At 29.4% G+C, this 21,616-nt stretch overlaps 2 protein-coding genes and 1 pseudogene across 3 annotated transcripts; all 3 read left to right on the forward strand.

Moving 5' to 3' along the window:
• Positions 1–4,405: 4,405 nt before the first annotated feature.
• On the forward strand, positions 4,406–4,875 carry LOC148550569 (protein FAR-RED IMPAIRED RESPONSE 1-like). The gene is made up of 2 exons (XM_088493230.1): positions 4,406–4,557; positions 4,641–4,875. Exons 1-2 carry the CDS (start codon positions 4,406–4,408, stop codon positions 4,873–4,875), a joined length of 387 nt encoding a protein of 128 aa, XP_088349356.1.
• Positions 4,876–5,128: 253 nt separating this feature from the next.
• On the forward strand, positions 5,129–6,045 carry LOC148550570 (protein FAR-RED ELONGATED HYPOCOTYL 3-like; annotated as a pseudogene).
• An 11,048-nt stretch (positions 6,046–17,093) lies between these two features.
• LOC107608275 (putative O-methyltransferase 3) lies at positions 17,094–20,789 on the forward strand. 2 transcript variants are annotated; one of them, XM_088493229.1, is made up of 2 exons: positions 17,094–17,910; positions 20,337–20,789. In XM_088493229.1, the coding sequence occupies exons 1-2, from the start codon at positions 17,125–17,127 to the stop codon at positions 20,643–20,645; spliced, it is 1,095 nt and encodes a 364-aa protein (XP_088349355.1). In that variant the 5' UTR covers positions 17,094–17,124; the 3' UTR covers positions 20,646–20,789. The 2 variants fall into 2 exon arrangements, with proteins under 2 accessions (XP_088349355.1, XP_016165600.1); XM_016310114.3 differs by having other exon boundaries at positions 20,340–20,789.
• Positions 20,790–21,616: the final 827 nt, after the last annotated feature.

Genomic DNA, 21,616 nt, shown 5'->3' on the forward strand with positions numbered 1-21,616 from the left:
CTGGAAATATTAATTAAATTTAAAAATATATTATATATTATTTTATAAAATGTCTTTGTAATTAATTATGAAATGATTGAAAATATTTTTGGCTAATATTATAAAAGAAATCAAATATACGTTTTAATATTTTAACAAGAATTAAATGTTAGAATTAATATTAAAAAATATCTTTTTAAGTTAAAGTTTGTTAAATTATATGAGAAACTAAAATTTGAAATTGACTCAAAAAAGACTAAAATGTCTACATAATTTATTATAAGAGGCTAAAATATTATTTCAGTATTAATTTTAATAAGATTAAAATACGATTGTAGTTCATTTTAAAGGACTAAAACTAGTAAGTACATTTTAATATTAATTGTAAGAGACTAACATACATATCTTTATTTGATTAATAAAAATTATTTGATTGTATTAGAAAATAAGTTATGATTTTATATTTAAAAGTGTAAATCGTGCTAAGTAGCAATGATTTACAATGAGAAGAAGCAATAAGAAAATTTTATCAGGTTCCCACGATTTATCAAGGATAGTAAGAAATTATTTTTCTTTTTTTATAATAGACTTATTTTTTAACTAATTAACTCCAAATTAACTACATCTTAGTTAGTTCTCTAGCAGTATCATTAAAATAATGAAACGAAGAAGGGCAACCGGTTGCACCTGAGGGCCTTCTTTGTATCAAATTGTTTGTGGTCGAAGTAGTTAATAAATTATTTTAGTCTTCTAAAAATAAATGCACAAGTATTTTTGTAGGAACTAGGTAACAAAAAAACAAATCCCTATTTTGTGATCTTAGCATCATATGGTTAAGATTGCATATTGTATTTTCGTACCTTTGTATTGTAAACCATCCATGTGGATCCAACAAATTAAAAGGAACAACGAACAAGAAAATTTAATTTGAAAATTTCTATTGTGAATATGAAAACAAAAGAAATAATAAAACGATGTATTCGATAAATTACCATCCAACATTTGGAATCCTTGAAATTTTCTGAAACAATTATCGTGAATTTGTCACATGATGAAAACAATTTTGGAACGACTTTCTTCGCTCGTACTCTAATAAACCAAGCATATATATATATATATATATATATATATATATATATATATATATATATTTGGAACGACTTTCTTCGCTCGTACTCTAATAAACCAAGCATATATATATATATATATATATAATTTCAGTATGCTTATAAATATGCATGATAGTAATTATTTTGCTTGATTTTTAGTAATTTTGATAAAATATAATAATATTAAATCAAATTTGTATTAAGATTTTAATTCAAAAAGTAGATACGATTTATTTTAAAAGAGTAAACTCAACCTATAATTTATTTAATGTATGTGTCGAACAGTTATTCATGAAATAAAAGTTGAATCAAATAATGTAAACAATAATAAATAGAACATAAAAAATAAATAAAGCTTAAAATAGATAAGAAAGTAAAATTTAGAATTAAAGAAAGTAAAATGTTTGAAGAAAAATATGTAAAGGCAAGAAATAAAAGTAAAATGAATTAAAAGTTGACTTCGAACATTCACGTGTATTTGTACTTCATAGATTTTTTTTGGTGTTAGTGTGACTTGAATTTTGCAGAATTTTGTGTGATTATGAAGTGTGCAAATTGAAGTCTCTAACAAATTTTTTCTATTTATAGATCACAAGGGTGGATTGCAGAATGCTTTTCTTTTTCACGATCATCTATCTTCTCCCTTTTTCTTAGGATCTCACAATCTACGACTTTGTCTTGATCGTAAAGGATCTTGTCATCTAAGTTGAACATTCTATGTCTTTTCTTTTACTTCGCCCAAATTCTGTATAGTGTTATCAGATAAAACTACATGTGATTATCAAATTATCTTAAGTCCTTCTCGACTAGACTCATCTCATATATGGTATAGTCGACAGTCAAATTTTTATAATTAGTCAAAATTTTGTAATAATAGTAATAATGATTATAGAGTATTATTAAATTAAAGACATTTTTTTATATTTTGGTATTTATTTTTTTGGTAATATATTTTTAAAAAATATTATTAAATAATAAAAAATATTATTTTAATTTTATGAATATTTTTTAAAACACTAATCACCATAATGTAGAATACTAAAAGCAACCCTTTTTTCGAAATGTAACCTAGCGTTTATGTACTACAGTAGTATATATTCTATTGAGTGATGTTAGGTTATCAAAAAATAATTATAATATAAAAATATCACATAAAAATTTTTATTCTCTTAATAAGTAAGTGATATACATCTTTTTATCACTTATTCTTCTTATCACTTACTATTTTGCTGTATGTTTGGAGTTATTAATGTTCTTTCCAAAATTAATTTTAGTTTCTCCCAAATCAAATCCCTAACATCTCTCAATCACATAATTATCCATTAAATGTAACAATTCTTTGTAAAAATTATGGAAATTAAGTTAAAAATTTTTATCAACTTCTACTATACAACTTATATTTTACATATAGACTATTAAAAAATAAAAAATAAAATATAAACAAAAATTAAAAAATAAATTTTAAAAAATAATTATTAACTCGTCATATTAAAATCAATAAATAAGCATACATATGAATATTAAATAAAAATATTAAAATAATTAAAATCATGACCTATTAGTGCACATATGAGATAATTTGAAAAATACAATAAGACATATAGTTTAAAATTTGATAATATTAATTATAAAAATTTATTAATTATAGACATCATAGGTATGAAATTATGAATATTATGAGTATAAATTATGGATGTTATTAACATAAAATAATGGATGTTATGTGTATGAATTTATGAATATTATGAGTAAATTTATCAATTGAATAAATTAATTTAAGAATTTAATTTTTTTTTAAATTTAATCATGATAAAATTTAAAAACATCTGTGTTAACTTTATAGTTATTTATATAATAACTAAAAAATTATAAGGAAAAGCTCTACATCCATGTAAAAATAACATGGATGTTATCCAAGTACCTTCCACCTCATGCGTTTTCCCCCACCCACACTCGTTTGTTTTACACGCGCCTCATATAACGTATATAACGTAATCCTTCTTTTGCGTGATCAACCTTTCTCAACGTAAACCTTCTTCTTCTTCTTCTTCTTCTTCTTCTTCTTCTTCTTCTTCTTCTTCTTCTTCTTCTTCTTTTCCTTCTCTATTCGCATTCTTCTTCTTATTCTTCTTCTTCTTCTTCCTCTTCCACTTCTCCTTCTTCTTCTTCAACCTAATTAAATTCGTTGTTCTCCTCTGTTCGCATTTTTCTTCTCTATATTATGGATCTGGATTGACTTTAACGTAATTAACTTCGTCGTTCTTCTTCTTCTTTGTTTTCTTCTTCTATCTGCACTTCTGAATTGAAACAATAAATGAATCAACTTTAAATCAGTTGAATGAGTGCGATTTGGATAATTCTTCCGAAACGCATCAATTTGATGAGGTTTGAATTATTGAATCGAATTCAACGAAATGTAATTGCTAATTTTATTTGAATTGAATTGAATGGACTGAGGTGATCTGTATCTGAATTGAATTGAATTGAATTGATAATATGTAAATTGTAGACAGAGTTATTTTAAATTTGGTTTTGTATAATGGTTTCGTTCACTGTGAGTAATTGTTCGGTTCGGTAAGTACTATAGAGTTGTTTCACCATCCATGTGTTCGGTTCGGTATGCAGAAAGGAGCCTAAAAAAATTAGACGAATATATTCTATTTTGTTCCCTAAGCACTATATAATTGTTTCACCGTAATTAAGATTTTGGTTCACCGTAATTAAGATTTCGGTTCACCGTGCAGACCAGTTGTGTTGTGGATGAAAAATTTGTCCCAAAAGTGGGAATGATTTTCAAGACACTAGAAGAAGCTGGAAAGTTCTACAAACATTATTCCAAACTTGCCGGTTTTTCTACGAAAATAAGGAACACGACTCGGGATAGAGACAAGGTTAAGAATCAACTAATTGTATGCACCAGAAAGGGGAGGTGGAAATCTAAGATATCTCCAACTTTGAAGACAAACCCTTCAGCTGGGTTAAATTGTCCAGCTAGAATTTACGTACACATAATGAAGGATGTTGGTTTTTGGACAATTTTCAAGGTTGTTTTGAATCACTCACATCCTTGTTGTCCAGACCAGGCTGAGATGCTCAAACAACACAGGGAGCTTAGCATGTTCGTGCGTCGCACCATCAAAACCCATGAGGAAGTCAGAATTAGACCGAGCAAAACTTACCAATCATTTGTGACAGCAGCTGGTAGCCACCGTGAACTAGATTTTATAGAAAAAGATGTCAGGAATTACATCACAAGAGAAGTACGGAATATATCCGAAGAAGACGATGCCAAAGAATTTGGGAAGTACCTAGTAAGAATGAAAGAGAAGAACCAAAATTTCTTCTTTGAGCTCAACCTTGAAGGCGATCACTACATTAAACATGCATTCTGGGCCGATGGAAAAAGCAGGGCTGCATTTGAGTATTTCGGAGATGTGGTTTCATTTGACACCACCTATAACACAAACAGGTATTTGGTTCATTCAAATATATTTTGATGTTCATTGCATGTATATATTTCTGTTCACTACGGTTTGCTTGTTATTTATGCAGGTACAATTTGGTTTTAGGTTCTTTTGTGGATGTGAATCACCACGGCCAATCGACACTTCTCGGATGCGCGTTGATGAAAAATGAGGACATCCAATCATTCAAATGGCTATTTGAGTATTGGCTACGTTGTATGGGAGGGAAGGCACCAAAAGGTATTCTTACTGATCAATGCGCATCGATTCAAATGGCAATTGAGATGTGCATGCCAACAATAATTCACCGCTGGTGCATCTAGCACATTATGAAGAAGATCCCAAGTAAATTAAATGGCTACAAGGGACACAACGAAATTGAACAAGAGATGAGCCATGTTGTTTGGAACTCGTATACAAAATAAGCATTTGACAGAAACTGGATTGATTTCCTTAGAAAGTACGGCCTCGGAGGCAACAAGTGGCTTTAAGGTAATTGATATTTCAATTCGAATTATTTTCATGCTCATATCTTTTTTCCCCAAAGCATGCACTATTTTCGGTTCACCACACCTTATGGGTTCGGTTTGTTTTGCAGAGCTGTACGAGGATCGGCATATATGGATTTCAGTTTACTTGGATCACCACTTCTGGGTCGGGATGAGAATCACGCAAAGGAGTGAGAGCATGCATTCATTTTTCAACAAGTTCATCACACGGAATAGCTCCATGAGACAATTCGTGAAGCAATACGACAATTGTCTAGCAAGTAGAGAGAGAATTCTATGCTGCAGATTTTCACACCGTGATACCGTGCGCAACAAAATCAGCAATAGAGACACAGTTTCAGCATCTATATACCCATGAGAAGTTCAGGGAAGTTCAAGCTCAATTCAGAGGTAAAGTGAACTGTATCACAAGATCAATGCATTTCACCCTAGGTTTCACAACATATGAAGTCATTGAGCAGGTTTCCAACTCCACATTCAACAAGTTTGTCGTCACCTACGACGCAGTATCACGAGATGTAAAGTGCCATTGCTTGCTGTTTGAGTCTAGGGGCATATTATGCCGCCATTCCCTAAGCGTCCTAAGTTTTGAGCGAGTGGATAACGTGGCACCGAGATACATATTGAAACGCTGAAGCAAGAACATAAAGAGGAGGCATACACACATCAAGAGCAGCCAAGATGAACCTCTACTGGAGACGAGAAGTAAGAGATTTGACGAATTGGTGTTTCAGTCGCACAATATATGTGAATTTGCATCCGAGTCTGAAGAGTTGACCGGAATTCTGCACCGAGCATTTGACAAGGTCACGGCTGAGATGGAAGAATACCAAGAGAGAAGCAAAGGAAAAAGTTTGTTAACCTATGAAGAAGCGACATTAAGCAATGTGAATGACCTTCAAAGCCCACCACGTGTCAAAACAAGAGGCCGGCTCAAGAACAGACTTGGATCAAACCTGGAAAAAAAGATCTCAAATGCCATGAAGAAAAAGAAAAAGACAGCTCCAAGCGAGGTAAAAGTGACTTGTTTTTTATTAGTTAAAAATTCAATTGTTCATTTTGCTAATATACAATTAATTATGTCTTTTGTAGTTGAACCTTTTAGACTCCGGATCATCAATTCAGTCAAGCTCCACTCTTTACAATGCACCATATATGAATTATCCAAGAGAGGATTGTACAAGTTTTAGTTTTTATTAATGTAAATTTGTGTTCACCCATGAGCAAATTTCGGTTCACCATGGTTATAGCAGTGTTAATTTCTGACTGTTGTTAGTCTTTAATGAATAGTCACTTTTTTGTGAAATTCTATATTGATATATGCAGTTTTTCGATTCGTCTAGTGTATTAATTTCTAAGTTGAATAATTAGAATTTGTTTTGAGAAACGGGAATCAGGTGTAGTGCTAGTTACATTTTTTGTGTAATTAATTAAACAAAAATTATTAAAAAAATCTAAAAGAGTAACATAAATATTTTTAACTTACATTGGTGGAGTTTTAAAACACTTTATTGGATGAATTTTCAGGGTTTAGGGTTTTGGGTTTAGAGTTTTAGGGGTTTAGGGTTTATGGGTTCAGGATTCAGGGTTTAGTATTCAGGGGTCAAGGTTTAGGGTTTAGGGTTTAGAATTTAGAATTTAGGGTTTAGGGCTTAGGGTTTAGGGGTTTAGGGTTCAGGTTCAGGGTTTATGGTTTAGGGTTTAGGGTTTAGGGTTCAAGGTTTAGGGTTCATGGTTCAAGGTTCAGGGTTTAGGGTTTAGGGTTTAGGGTTCAGGGTTTAGAGTTTAGGGTTTAGGGTTTAGCATTTTAGGGTTAGGGGTTTAGCATTTTAGGATTTAGGGTTTAGGATTTAGGGTTAGGGGTTTAGGGTTTTAGGGTTTTAGGGGTTAAGGTTTTAGGGTTTTAGGGTTCAGGGTTCAGTGTTTAGGGCTTAGGGTTTATAGGTTCAAGGTTCAGGGTTTAGAGTTTAGGGTTTAGGGTTTAGGGGTTCATGGTTTAGCTCTCTGAATTTCTATACAGTGTGTTTGCAACTTTCGGTTCACCCAGTATATTAATTTCGGTTCACTGTGTTCTTTTGGTGTTCGTAATGTATTGGTAAATACAGTGATTGCAATCACTGAGAACCTGGAATAAAACAGTAGCCAGACAGTTCCAACAGATATATAAATTAACATCTCAGATGAGTAATCCATCTTGAATCAAATATAAATTTTAACATTAACATTTACATTAATATTGACATATATACATTTGAAGTAAGCATATTTTGCTTTTTAAACAAGTTAAACAAAATATTGTTAATTACAACCAGGCAATCATAGTATATGCTATTTACTATCTAAATTCCCATATGTGAATTTACAATAAGGGCTGGAGAGGGCAGCAGATGGCTTCGGGAGTCTTATTGCTTCAAATTCCTAAATCACTTGGTCTCTGATTTTGTTCATTTCATGCAACAGAATGTGCAGACCATATTGGTACCTGAAACTATCAATCTCTTCCTACATTTCAATTGAAAGGAATTAGTTATATAAGAAATGAACCCAACTAAAATAAGAAAAGAAAGAAGTTTATAAATATAGAAAGTACTAACTTATGTCCGAGCTCTATATTTATATCTCTTCCCGCTTTTGATCTTTTATGGATCAATTGTTTCGAGCCATTTCATGACGTATATTCCACAATCATAGCTAAGCAAGAATTGAGTATAATATGATTAATAGTATACAAAATAAAACATATTAAAAATAGCACTATAGAAGAGAAAGATTATTATTCTGTACGTTGACCATTTAATAGGATATAGTCTGCTTCTACTCCTAGTCCATCCTCCATTAAGGGTTTCGCCCCAGTATAAACCCTCATCTTAGAAATTATTAATTCTTGAAAGGTATGAAAAAATTGAAAAAAAAATAAATCAACAACAGTGAACCGAACTCATTTCATGTACTGAATAATTTGAATAATTTACAAGAAAATAACTTACAACAAATTTGTTCAGTTTCACTCTCAATTCAGGTATATCTTTTGGCAGCTTATTGACAGGGTCAAGCACATAGAATTTCTTTTTGTTGACATCGATAATCCACAACCACCAATGCGCTCCATTACAAATTGGCACAAATTGCTGAAGTTTGGGAAAATAATAAAATATTTCAGTCGAAACAATAGCAAACAAGAGAATTATCGAAGAATTTTTAGAAATTACAACTTACAAATGGATGCGATGCAAGTTTTTTTTATCAAGAAACCGGCGGTGGTGGGCATATTGTTCAATATCGAACCGGTAGGCCTTGTTTGTCCTTTTATCAGTGTAGGACTCGCCATGTGTTCCCAACATAAAATTCTGCAAAACGAATATCAGTTAAATCACATTTGCACTGAACCGAACACAATTCATGCACTGAACCGAACACAATTTATGTGCTGAATAATACTTGAAAAACATTCAATCATCAAGAGAAAAGTTTTCTTCATGCAAAAGAACTCAATAAAACACATAACCATCAGGTGAATCAATATTAACATTCCCACTTAACCAAACAGCAATCAGCAGCGAATAAGAAATTTAGCTTACCACAATATCCAGCGGCACAATGTATATTTGTTCTTGATACCGGCGAACTTTTATTTGGTTGAGAATCATACTGTGTATACTAACTGCCTACAGGAAGAAAATTTATGAGATATACCATATAAGAGTGTTTAGAAAAATCATTAACGTTATTGCAACTGGCAAAGAATTTATCGTGGCATGCACATGTTCTTTAGGCATTAGAGACATAAAATATTGTCTTAACCCCTCGTAAAGTGCCTCATGTTTCAAGACGAATATTGCATCATATTCATTGCTACTATCTCTTGTCCGTTTCACATGTGTCATCCAATGATAACACTTTTCAATCAACTCGTTCGTGATTTTTATCTTTTTCTCCGGGGTTTTAAAAACTTCAACAGCTGGTAAGGTTGGCTCTGAAGTTGTTGCTTCAGCAAACTTTAATGCTGCCATCACTCCAGCATCTACCACCGTCTCTTCCAGGATTTCAAGCTGTGAAACACTCGGTTGAGAGGACTGAGTTGGTTGAGATGCTGGCGTGGACTTATCCCAAGGCTAAAGGAAGGCCTTTCATCTTTCCTTTGCCTAGGTTGAGCAGCACTGCAAGATGATAGATATTTAACAACGATATTAAACAAAAATGATATTAATCATTATAGTGAACCAAAATCCAAACTAATAGTGAACCTAAATCCAAACTTATAGTGAACCGAAATGATATTAAACAAAAATGATATTAAAGAATTTTATGCTTACACATTAACTGGTGCTTCTTGTTTTGATTGCCGTGTCACTGGAGGTTCTTAGGATTGTTGCTGTTGTTCTTCGGCAGGGCTGTTGCATTAAACAGAAAATAGTTCAATAACAACCCAGAATTATTATCCTATACCATTAAAATTAATAAAAAGAATTTCTATGTAAAACTTACTCTTCATCAGAAACTTCATAGATATAGGCATCTTTGATTAACTTTTCAATTACAGAACTCGTAAGAGACACCGTAACGCCCTGCTTTTCGGGTTCTGGAGGGTAGCTGTAAGAAATAGAAGAGAGTCCAAAGACAAAAATACATTGAATTCATTTTTGGTTTCAACTGAACCATAATTAAACCATGTAGTGTACCAAAATTATCGGTATTTGTATAAGCAGTAAAACTTACACATCAACAAGTGCTTCTTGTTCGGATTGCTGTGCTGTTGGTTCTTTGCAGGGCTGTTGTTGCTGTTCCAGAGGTCTGCTGCATTAAACAGTAAACATTTCAATATTTATCCCAAACTATTATCATATTCCATTAAAAATAATAAAAAATATTTTATAAGCCCACCGAACCGTATTTTAATTTTTGGTTTCAACTAGGACATTACAACTCTTTATAGTACTCCTAATATTTTTAAACCATTTCTTTAATACCATCTCCTAGTACATGTATTTTATTTTATACAAAATAATTTAAAGAAATAAAATAAAATAAAATATATGTACTAGGAGATGGTTTTAAAGAAATGGTTTAAAAATGTTAGGAGTACTATAAAGAGTTGTAATGTCCTAGTGATTTAGAAATATATGTACTCAAATTTTAAATAAAATACTCTACATAGTCAATAATAATTTAAAAATTAAAAAAAATATTTTTATCATTTACTTATCTAAATTATTGGGACATTATAAATTTTTATAATACTCCTAATATCTTTTAAGTCTTTTTTTTAAATTGTCTTGTATAGAATAAAATATTTTTTTAATTTTTAAATTATTATTGATTATGTAGAGTATTTTATTTAAAATTTGACTATATGCATAAATATTTATCTTCAAATTTAGTCTTCTCTTTAATTACTTTGCATGAAATAAAATAATTTTTTTAATTTTTAAATTATTAATTATGTAGAAGAGTATTATATTTAAAATTTGAGTAAATATATAGTTTAATAAATTTTTTTAATATTTTTTTAAATTATACCACAAAAAAATATTTTATTCTATGTAAAATAATTTTAAAAAATGACTTAAAAGATGTTTGGAATACTATAAAAATTTGTAATAGAGTAATAGCTCAATGCATAGTAATTCGAATCAGTCCCATTCGAATTATATACAAACAAAACCAATGAGTAAATCGAACCAAGTTGCTTCGATTTACCTTCACAAAACGCTTGTGCATAATTCGAACTATATTGTTTCGAATTATGTAGGAATGTAATTCGAAAGAAGTTGCTTCGAATTACATAATAACATGCTTTGGTTGATTGATGAATTAGATTTCTATTTGGCTTATTTGTGTAACAAATTTCTTCCCTTGGCTTAAATACGTTTTTTACCCTCATTTCTCCTTATAATTATAAAAATCTTATTCCCAATTAGCTAAGGGTAACAATAGGGCGGGTAGAGGCGAGTTTTTGCCATACCTGACCCCGCCCCACCCTACAATAACCCACATCGAATCCGTCCCACTTCTACTCGCGGGTAGTGAAAAGCTAAACCCTAACTTGTTCCTGCAGGTACCTACCCTATCCCTACCCACCCCTATAATTATTAAAATTTAACAAATAAAATTAAATTTTAAAATTTATATGACCATTATTATATACATAACATAAATTAAAATAGAAATTTAAATATGATATAATATTATTAATTATTTTACTAATTATGTTATATATATTACATATATCATATACTGGGGCAAGTTTAACCTAAACCAACTCCGTTCGCCCCGCCCAAGAACTCGCCTCATTAAAAACCTGCTCTGCTTATTCGCTCCGAGCAGGTAGGGGCGGAGTGGATACCCACGGATTCAGGTAGTGTTGCCACCCCTATTCCCAATATGACCTAGTGACTAAATTGATAGATTTTCGTAAATATATATAGTCAACGTCTAATTGAATATATTATGTGTTATGTACGCTATTAATTAAGATTTCACATCATCAATCGTTAATGAAAATTGTGAATGGCCAATAAGTAATAGCTCAAATGGCATAGTCTCTCCATACTCAATTAAGAGGTTGCGGGTTCGAGTCTCTTATCTTTGGTAAAAAAAAAAAATTGAAAATTGTGAATGGAGTAACTGAATGATAAATATGATTAATTCATACTCTTTTTAAAAAAATTTTTAGAAACGAATTTAAAAAATATCTTATCTTTAGGAACTAATTTAACTAACCCAGTTATATTTACTTTTAACATTTTAATTAATAGTTTATTTATAAATGAATGAAACACTACACTCTCTAAGTGTAGTGTTCTTTCCATTTGGTTGTTAAAACTAAAAGCTACGTGAGATATGTCACTTTCTTTAGATTTTGTTGTTTAACTAAAAATTACATGAGGCATGTTGCTTTTCTTGCAATAGGGATTGTTCATTTTTTAAACATCAGTTTTGTAATACTTTTAAAAATCATTTATTGTTGTAAACTTGTAATCGATTTTTTTTTTCAAGTGAATCAACACTCTCTAGACTACTGGCCTGTTCCCTAATCTATAATATGGTTTATGCTATTTCTCATAGGTTTGACAGTTTTCCAATTTTCAAATTCGAGGTTTTTGAATTTTTAAAATTTTTACACTTTTTAATATGTTCTTAATTGTGGTAATGTTCAAAGATGTTAACCATAGTTATATTATTACGGTAAACTTCTCACAGTTATTGCTGTTTACCTATATTTAATTATGATATTAGATTCTCTTAATTTTTTTTCACTTAAAAATAGAAATGTTTAAATTTAAATCAATCCAAATTAAATCATTTATCAAATCTAATTCAAACCGAAAACTAATTAAATTCAAATTAATTTAAATTTGATTGGATTCTATTTTCGACAAACTACTCGGATTAAATTTTAGGTTTACTTCTCAAACTAATTCAATCCAATCCAAAGTGTATAATATATTATAATATTATTATTTTATTATTATATTAAATTTTTTTTACAATAGATTCAATTTATTATACATTTTTATGTTATTCATATATTATTATTATTTAATGAATATTTTATGAATTTAAAATGAGATTTATTTATTTATTATTTTAACTAATCTATAATTTTATTTTTATTATTATGTTATTGTTAGTTTTTTAAGATATTATTAAGACTTGTTGTTATGTTATTGTTGATTATTTAAAATTTAATGTTAAGACTTATCATGTATATTTAATTTTTTTAATTTACAAAATCGCAAATTCAATTCAAATCACTTGAAATTGGATCAAATTTTCTTAAAAAAATTATTTCGTCCAAATTGCACTACAAGTAAAATTAATATTCAGATCAGATAAATTTTTAATTCAAAACTGATCCAAACCGTAACGCAAATACTTCTATTTAAAGGTATAAAATATGATCTTTTACTATACATTTAATAAGTAAAACTAAAAAAAATGATTATTATAATATCTAAAAATATTTGTCTATTTATTAAAAAAAAGTAAAAATTAATATTTAATTTTAAAATATAAAAATAAATAATTATTAAATATTCAAACTTTATCATAAAAAATAAATTAAACAAAAATTAAATATTAAATTATAAATATCATAAATTTTATTAAGAGAATATAAATAAAATATTAAAAAATTAAAAATTACATTTTACACCCTCAATTAAAACAAATTGAGAGGATCATCCTCCATTATTACACACTAGTGCATTGGTTGTCCACAGACCCCTTTAAAATGATTCATTCACGTATGTGTAACAATTTTATTGGCAGGTCAACTTTTGCCAAGCTTAACCACCACATGCCTTCGTCACCATAGGACTGGCCTATAAACAATGCAAGCTACGTAGCATGGGATTCCACGTACAAAACAACTTATTGAGATTATTTTTACAAATGCTTACAAAAAAAAAAAAAAAAAAAAAACCCTAAAACCATAGCCTTATAAATCAAAATTTTAAGAATCGGATCATCGAATCATTCAATTTATTGATTTATTAATTTAATTAGTTTAATCGTAATTTAATTAAAATAAATTATTTTAAAATAAAATAATAAATAAATTATAAATAAACATTTTAAAATATAATTATAATCTCTATAAAAAATTTATAAACAAAATAATATTAATATTGTAATTTTTAATCATTATTTATAGAGCAACATATTTTTAAACTAAATCTATTTTTTTCGTAAATTAAAAAAATTTTGTGATTGACTATTGTTAGAACTAAGAAGATTAGAATTAGCAGCATCATTCGAAATAGAAAGATTGACAAATAAATTATTATTCACAGGTGTATTATTATCAATAATTGCTTCTTGATTAATACTATCATCCATAACTGAAATTAATAAATTATTCACAAAGTTAAAAACAGCAACTACACAGCCAAAAATTAAATAATCATCCATAAGACCATAACTAAAATCAATAAAGCAACACCACACTAATAGCAGCTCACAAACATAAATCAAATCAAAAACACCATTACCAACAGCACAATAACAGATTGAACAGAACCAGAAATCAAGAACAATTGACAATAAAAATTAAAAAATAGCAACAATTAATCACCCTAAACTAGAAATTAATATATCTATAAAAAAAACAATAAAAAACAGCATACTCAGAAATAAAAAAAATAGCAGTAGAGTAATAAATTCATTTTCAACAACACAAAATTAATTATTTGATTTTCATTCACATTCAAAAACCACTAAACAGAACATAAAAGAAAGAAGTGAAAAACTCTACCACTAACATTCGACGGAGAGAAGAACGACGAAGAGAAGACGACAAGCGAGGAGACGACGGCAACATACACAACGGCGAGTAGCTCGAAGTCTCAAGCAAAGAAGTCATGGGAGGTGAAGACAACGTGCTGATCTACAAAAAAGGGGTTAGGTTCGGGAAAGGGGAAAGGTGTAACACTCTAACTTTTAGTACCTCATGATCGTACTAAAAGTTCGAGCGCTACTTACCTCTATTCCTTTAATTATATACTATGCTTATTTAATATTGAGTCTTCGTGAATACGAAACGATACTTTAATTAAGAAAACAAGAGGAGACTTTATTTTAAATCACTTAACCATAAAAGTATATATATTCACACATCTTTATATATATAGACTTATTTCAAAGAACCTAAATTACAAATCCTACCCCTCTAAAAACCAAAAGAAGACGAGGGAAAAAGTAAATTCTAACAACTTAAGTCGTGAATATAATCTTCTATACTCCTGTAGCTCCGCACTAAACCTTCACACCTGTAGCTGAAAGGGGTAGAAATAGGAGTAAGAACTAGGGAGTTCTTAGTAGGGTCGGGGTGTATAGTTATATCCATTTTATATATACTTGGTCAACAACAGTGAACAAAGTACGAGTCAATTCAACAATTATAGAACAGTACAAAACCCAATCACAAGCACACACAATCATAGAAAACACACTCACAAATAATATGCGCAAACAAGTATGATGTATGTCTATCCCTAGTGCAGGTAATGAGCTCATCTGTCGGTTTCGACCCGCTCCCGACGCAACTCAGCAACCTTTGTCTGAGTTTGGTTTCCAGTGTCATAATCTCTGTAAGCAACCTCTGCCTTACAGGTGCGACTCTCTTGAGCCGATGTATGCAAACATAACCTCTGTAAGCAACCTTTGTCTTACAGATGAGGCTCTCTCTAGTCAATGTATGTAGCTATAACCTTTGTAAGTAACATCTGTCTTACAGGTGCGACCATCCCTTGGATTAGCCGATGTATCTCTGGAAACAAATTTCGGTGGACTCATCACCATATCTCTGCTCGTTATCAGCAGGTACATAATCATCTTAGCTCGTTCTTTCTTTCGTTTCTTTTATTCCTACTCTCTGCTCTCCTATGACAGAGATTTTTTAGATTCTTTTAATCTTTTCTCTCTACTCTTTTGTGTCAGATGTTTCTTTAATATTTTTCTTTTCTTTTCTTTTCTTTCTTCTTCTTTCTTTCTTTCTTATCGTTCATAATATAAATTATTTTCACATTGTTCCCTCGCCTTTCCCTAAGTGTTTTAAGAAAAATAATTATAAAGTTCTTTAATTAAGCCTGCGTTCTCTAAAACTTTTAGGATTAATTTGCTTGCTTGCTTACTCATTAATATTACACATTATAATATTCTTACAAAATAATATCTTTAATAAATACTAATTATAATAATAATTTATTTTAATATAAATGAATAATTTTAAAGAAGTATTTAAAATAATATTTATAATCTTCTTTTAAAATTTTGTTTATAAAATCTTATTTTTAAACTTTTATTAATTACTTTCTAAATCACGAACTTTTTAATATTCTATTTTTTTAACTTCAGTATTTTATAAAATTATATTTGAACCCCCTGAAAAATACAATATAATTACTAATCTTTCTTTTATATCAAAACCGAAACCTTTAACCCTTTCCTTTCAAAATATTACTTTCATTTTAATCCGTTTTCGAGTTTTTCGATTACCGATTCTTCGTAACTTTTAATTTAATTCCTCGACCATCAAATCTCACCAAATTTATACTTTATTCTCAACGATATTCCAGCCCAAAATTCACCAAAATACCCCAGCTGGCCGTTCATATATAGCCGAACCAACAAATCACAATCAACAACAATAATTCAACCAAATTAACTCATTCAAACTCCATTAATATAATCAATCACAACAACCATTCACTTATCCAACAAATTTAATCCGTGAAAATTTACCGAAATTCTATCTCCGTACGAAATCAAAATACTCGAAGCCGTGGAGAAGTTTTCTGACCGAGCTGCTGAAGAGAAAAACGTCAGAAATCGTCTGTATCTCCTAGAACTCTAATTGGCCGAACTCAAAAGGAAAGGAACTACGTCACTCTCAATTTTTACCGAACAAAAATAACGTTAATGCGTAAAGAAAGAGAATACAAACACTTTTATCGAATTAAATTTTTTATTAGAGTTACATATCGCAAAAAAATCGAAGCCGAATGATCAAAGAGAGTCACGATTTCTCCCTCACCCTCGGTCTCTCTTTCTTTCCCTTCTTTAAATCTTGGTTCGGTTCCAAGAAAGAAGAATGAAGATTAGATAGTGATATGATTAATAAATGGTGGCAATGTGTCTTAATGAAACGTGTAACTATTATACATATGTATGTATGCAATAACAACCACGTCTTTCATTTCTTTACCTTTCATTATATAGGTACTGCACTGACCAAATACATTTAGGAAAAATATAGATAACCAACAATATTTTTGAATAATGTATGAACAATATGAATTATTAGGATTAAAAGAGTAAATTAATCTTAAATTTAATTAATAACATTAAATTAAGATATAATATATTTTTATTTGATTGGTGGTTGTTTATATTATTTAAGATAATCATTATTTACCTATCACTCCCCACACATTTATGAGTTAGGTAGGCGAAAGGAGAAACAATACAAACTATAGCCTTATAAATAAACCAAGATAGATAGCATGGGGTTCCACGTAAAAGACAAATTATCTATCATATTATACAAAAATATATATTATTATGGAATTCCAAAGTAGAGAGCAGGCTGATAATGCCAAACTTGTTAAAGCTCAAAGTCACATATGGAATCATATTTTTAATTTTATAAATTCTATGTCTCTTAAATGTGCTGTTGAGTTAGGCATACCTGATGTCATTCACAACTATGGCAAACCTATGCCACTTTCACAACTCGTTGCTTCATTGCAAATCCATCCATCAAAAACCTCCTTCGTCCATCGATTGATGAGAATCTTGGTCCATTCCAACTTCTTCACTACCAAGGATGTCGCCAGCAACGACCTCGAAGTTGAAATTGGGTATGTTCTAACCGATTCGTCTATGTTGTTGCTTAAGGACAACCCTTTAAGTCTGTCGCCTCTTGTGGCTGCCATGCTTGATCCCATTACGATGAAACCATGGAACCAGATGTCCACATGGTTTAAAAATGATGATCCTACACCATTTGTAACGGAATATGGGACGGAATTTTTTGATTATGCAAGCCATGTGCCTAAACTCAATAAAATTTTCAACGATGCCATGGCAAGTGATGCTCGATTGGTTAGTAAGTTGTTAGTTGATGAGAAGTGCAAGGGAGTGTTTGAGGGTTTGGAATCATTGGTTGATGTTGGTGGAGGCACCGGAACTGTTGCAAAGGCCATTGCCAAAGCATTCCCACAGTTAGAGTGCACTGTTCTTGACCTTCCACATGTTGTTGCCGATTTGGAAAGAACTGGTAACCTCAAATATGTTGGAGGAGACATGTTTGAGGCTATTCCTCCTTCTAATGCCATCTTGTTGAAGGTAATAAAATATTACAAGTTGTTTGTACTAGGATTATAAAATTAAAGGTTTAATAAATATTATATTAATTTCTGTAATTTTATTAATTTTTTAATTAACTTTTTATATTTTAAAAGTTTATAATTTGATTCTTATATTAGATACGAATTTTCAATTAAATTTTTACTAGTTGTTATTTAATTTCTAAAAAAAAAACACACTAATCCTCAAATATTTACTTTTTAGAATATTAATAATGTTACATCAAATATAAAAACAAATATTTAAAAAAATTATATTTTTTAACAAATAGTTAAAAAAATCTAATTGAAGTTATATATTACAAATTTAAACTATAGAGGCCTAATTTAAAAAATTTAATGAAACTAAAAACCACCTTAAACATTGATAAAAGTAGCTACAAATATAATTATCATATCAAACATGTAGCAAATGTCTCAAATATAATAAATTAATAATAATAATAATTTTGTCAGCAAATTAATTTTTTAAAATAAATAATTAACTAACAAAATAGAAATAAATAAATATTGAGAATTTGAATTGTTGTTATATATGGAGAAGAAAAAATAAAAAAAAAGAAAATAAAAAATATTATAGAAACACTAAAAATGCTACTAATGAATACTATCATGTATTATTTGCTATGAAATACGGACACTTCGTTGAGTTGTCATGTTTATATGTTGGACATATTTTAGATACAATATTCACTGATACTCGTTTGACACGTGTGTTTATTGTGTCCAACTGTGTCTTAAAAAAATAAAAAATTCTTCTTCGGACACGTTTGAACACACCTAAATATCATCACGTGTCAGTGTGTCTAGTCTTATTCTTAACATATATTCTTGAAATAAATTTAGATATAGTATATATTATTATTTATTAAAACAAAAAATTATTTTAAATACTTAATATAATTAAAATAAGATATTAAAATAATTAAAAAAATTAAGGTTTAATTACTATGTTGGTCCTTATAGTTTCACCAAATTTTTAATTAGGTCCATATACTTTTTTTTTTCAATTGGTCCCTATACTGCTTTTAATTTTGTAATTACGTCCTTTTCATGTTAAAAATGTTAAAATTAACATAATATTTTTACCAAAATACATGCGGTCAACCATTTAATTAAGTTTTTACTTATAAATACTTTCAATTTGCGAAGAAATATTCAGTTAACTCTAATATAAATACTTTATATTTTATATGTATGTGTATCTCTATATCTTATAAGATTTTAAAATTTGTGTATCAACGTATTTCGTGCCGTATCGTATCCCGTGTCTGTGTCAGTATTTGTGTATTATAATATATTTGTAATTATTTATACCCGTTATATCACAGTTTTTTCGTTAATTAATTAATTATTAAAATTGAATTTATAATAGTTGAATAATCCAATTGTTCGTAGCAGCATATGATTATTTTAATAATTATCAAATATGTTTTCTTATATGATAACAGATTTTGTGCTTTAAGAAAAATGTTAGCTTATTGTTATTAATTAAAAAAAATTAATTTCCAAATTTTTTTAACAATAATGATACGTCAATATCTTACTCTTTTTGACAATTATTTAAGAGAGAGAGACAGCTACCCAAAACTAAAAGAGAGGGTATGCTAACTTAAATAATAAATACACATCATTGTATAAATATGGGTAATGTTAGAGAGACAAAAAAATAAAACAGTTACAACGTGTCTTATTTAGCATTCATTAATTATCGCAACAATTAATAAATACTAAATAAAGCAAATTATAACTGTTTTTGACTGATTTTTTTTGTTATCAAACATTTTCGGATAAATATATACTACTAAATGAATAATGAGAGATACTAACAACATAAATAACGGATTTCATTTCAGGTCTACTAACAAAAATTATATTTAATTAAGGAAAAGTCTAGGGGCCAACAATTTTTGTGTTTTTTGACCAGTATTTAATCATTAAAACAAAAGGGAGTGATCTCCAACCATTAGATGTAATCTCACACCATTAAAAACACTATTGATAACCAATTGATGATTACAAAACACTAAAATTGCTGGCCCCTAGCATTTCTCTTTAATTAATTTAAAATTTAATTTTTAAAAAATTAAAATTAATTTTTATTTTTTAATTTATTATTTACGTTATTAAAAAAAACGTTGTTCTCTTATATTTTGTCAAGTATATATGCTTTCCTCTTTATTTTTCTTTTTTTAATATAACTATCTGGTCCATTTGTTTATATATTATTGCTGTGAGTTAAATAGCCGTTTATTACTCATAAATTAATTTCTTTTCTAAAAGTTAAAATCCTTATCATATGCCCTGATTTTACTAAATAAATAAGATAATCATGATGAATGGGTCAAAAATTGATATATTATTCAAATTCCTTTTTACTGATCATGATTATTTTGATTAACAAAGCAGTGGATTTTGCATGACTGGAGTGACGAAGAATGTTTGAAAATATTAAGGAACTGCAAAGAGGCACTACGCATGAGCAAAGGCGAAGGAAGGAAGGTTATTGTTATAGACATGGTGGTGGAGGATGAGAAGAGTGATCATGAGTCACTTGAAACACAACTCTTCTTTGACATCATGATGATGGTGGGCCTCAAAGGAAAGGAAAGAAATAAAGAAGAATGGGCCAACTTAATATTCTCAGCCGGTTTCCGCAACTACAAAATCATTCCAATTCTAGGACTAAGGTCTCTTATTGAGATATATCCATAGCAATTTACCATATGATAATATATAGTTATCTTTCTATCATTAAAAGGAGAGATTATATAGATAGATAGCTTAAGTACACACGTGGTGAATTCTAGTATCACTATGATGATTATAATATATATAACTGTAATAACCCGTATTATGCACGTGATAAAATTGAAATTACAATTTTAAGTTGTTTTGTTAAAATTAATTTAAATTATAATTATTTGATTAATAAAAAATAACATGTTATGTGTTGTTTGTTTTTTTTTTAATTAATTGTTTTTATTAATCTACTCTAATGGCGAGCACGTGTTGTAACGACCAAATTTCCAGTACGTTATGATCATACTGAAAACTAAGTGTCACTAACTTGATCACCTAATAGCTAACTAAATATTTATTATTAAGCCTGTAATCGTATTAGTGAGCGAATCAAATTTTTGAAAAACTAAGATAATTCAGTAAGTACAATAAAATAACACAAACATCAGAGACAGAAATAATATATATGATACATACTATTTACATATATATACATATATTGTCATACATGTTTTAAGTTAGCATACAACTCTTTACATCTGGTTACTATATACATGATCAACACTCCGAGCCCTAGTCCATATAGGAAGCCCCTAAGCTGGCGCCCGAAAACTAGCCTAGTCAACCATATACATCCTACTCTCTCAGTGAGTCTAACCAAAAGTGAGAGACTAAACACAAAAGCTAGGCTATCACAAAAACTCCCAAAAAGTCTCATACTCAACTCTCCAACATCAACTGTCGTCAGAGGAGGAAATCTCGAACACATCTTATGAGGAAGGAAGGAAGGGGTAAGAACTGGGGAGTTCTTAGTAGGATCGGAGTAGTTGGTTTAGTTCGTTTTATTATATTCTCAGTAAATAACAACAGTCAACAAAGTACAATCCAATTCAGCAATTGCAGAACATAGAATCCAATCACAAGCACACACAATCATAGAAAAC

Source organism: Arachis ipaensis, chromosome B7 (assembly GCF_059453495.1).
Source record: "Arachis ipaensis isolate K30076 ecotype BB chromosome B7, ASM5945349v1, whole genome shotgun sequence".
NCBI classification, from domain to species: domain Eukaryota; kingdom Viridiplantae; phylum Streptophyta; class Magnoliopsida; order Fabales; family Fabaceae; genus Arachis; species Arachis ipaensis.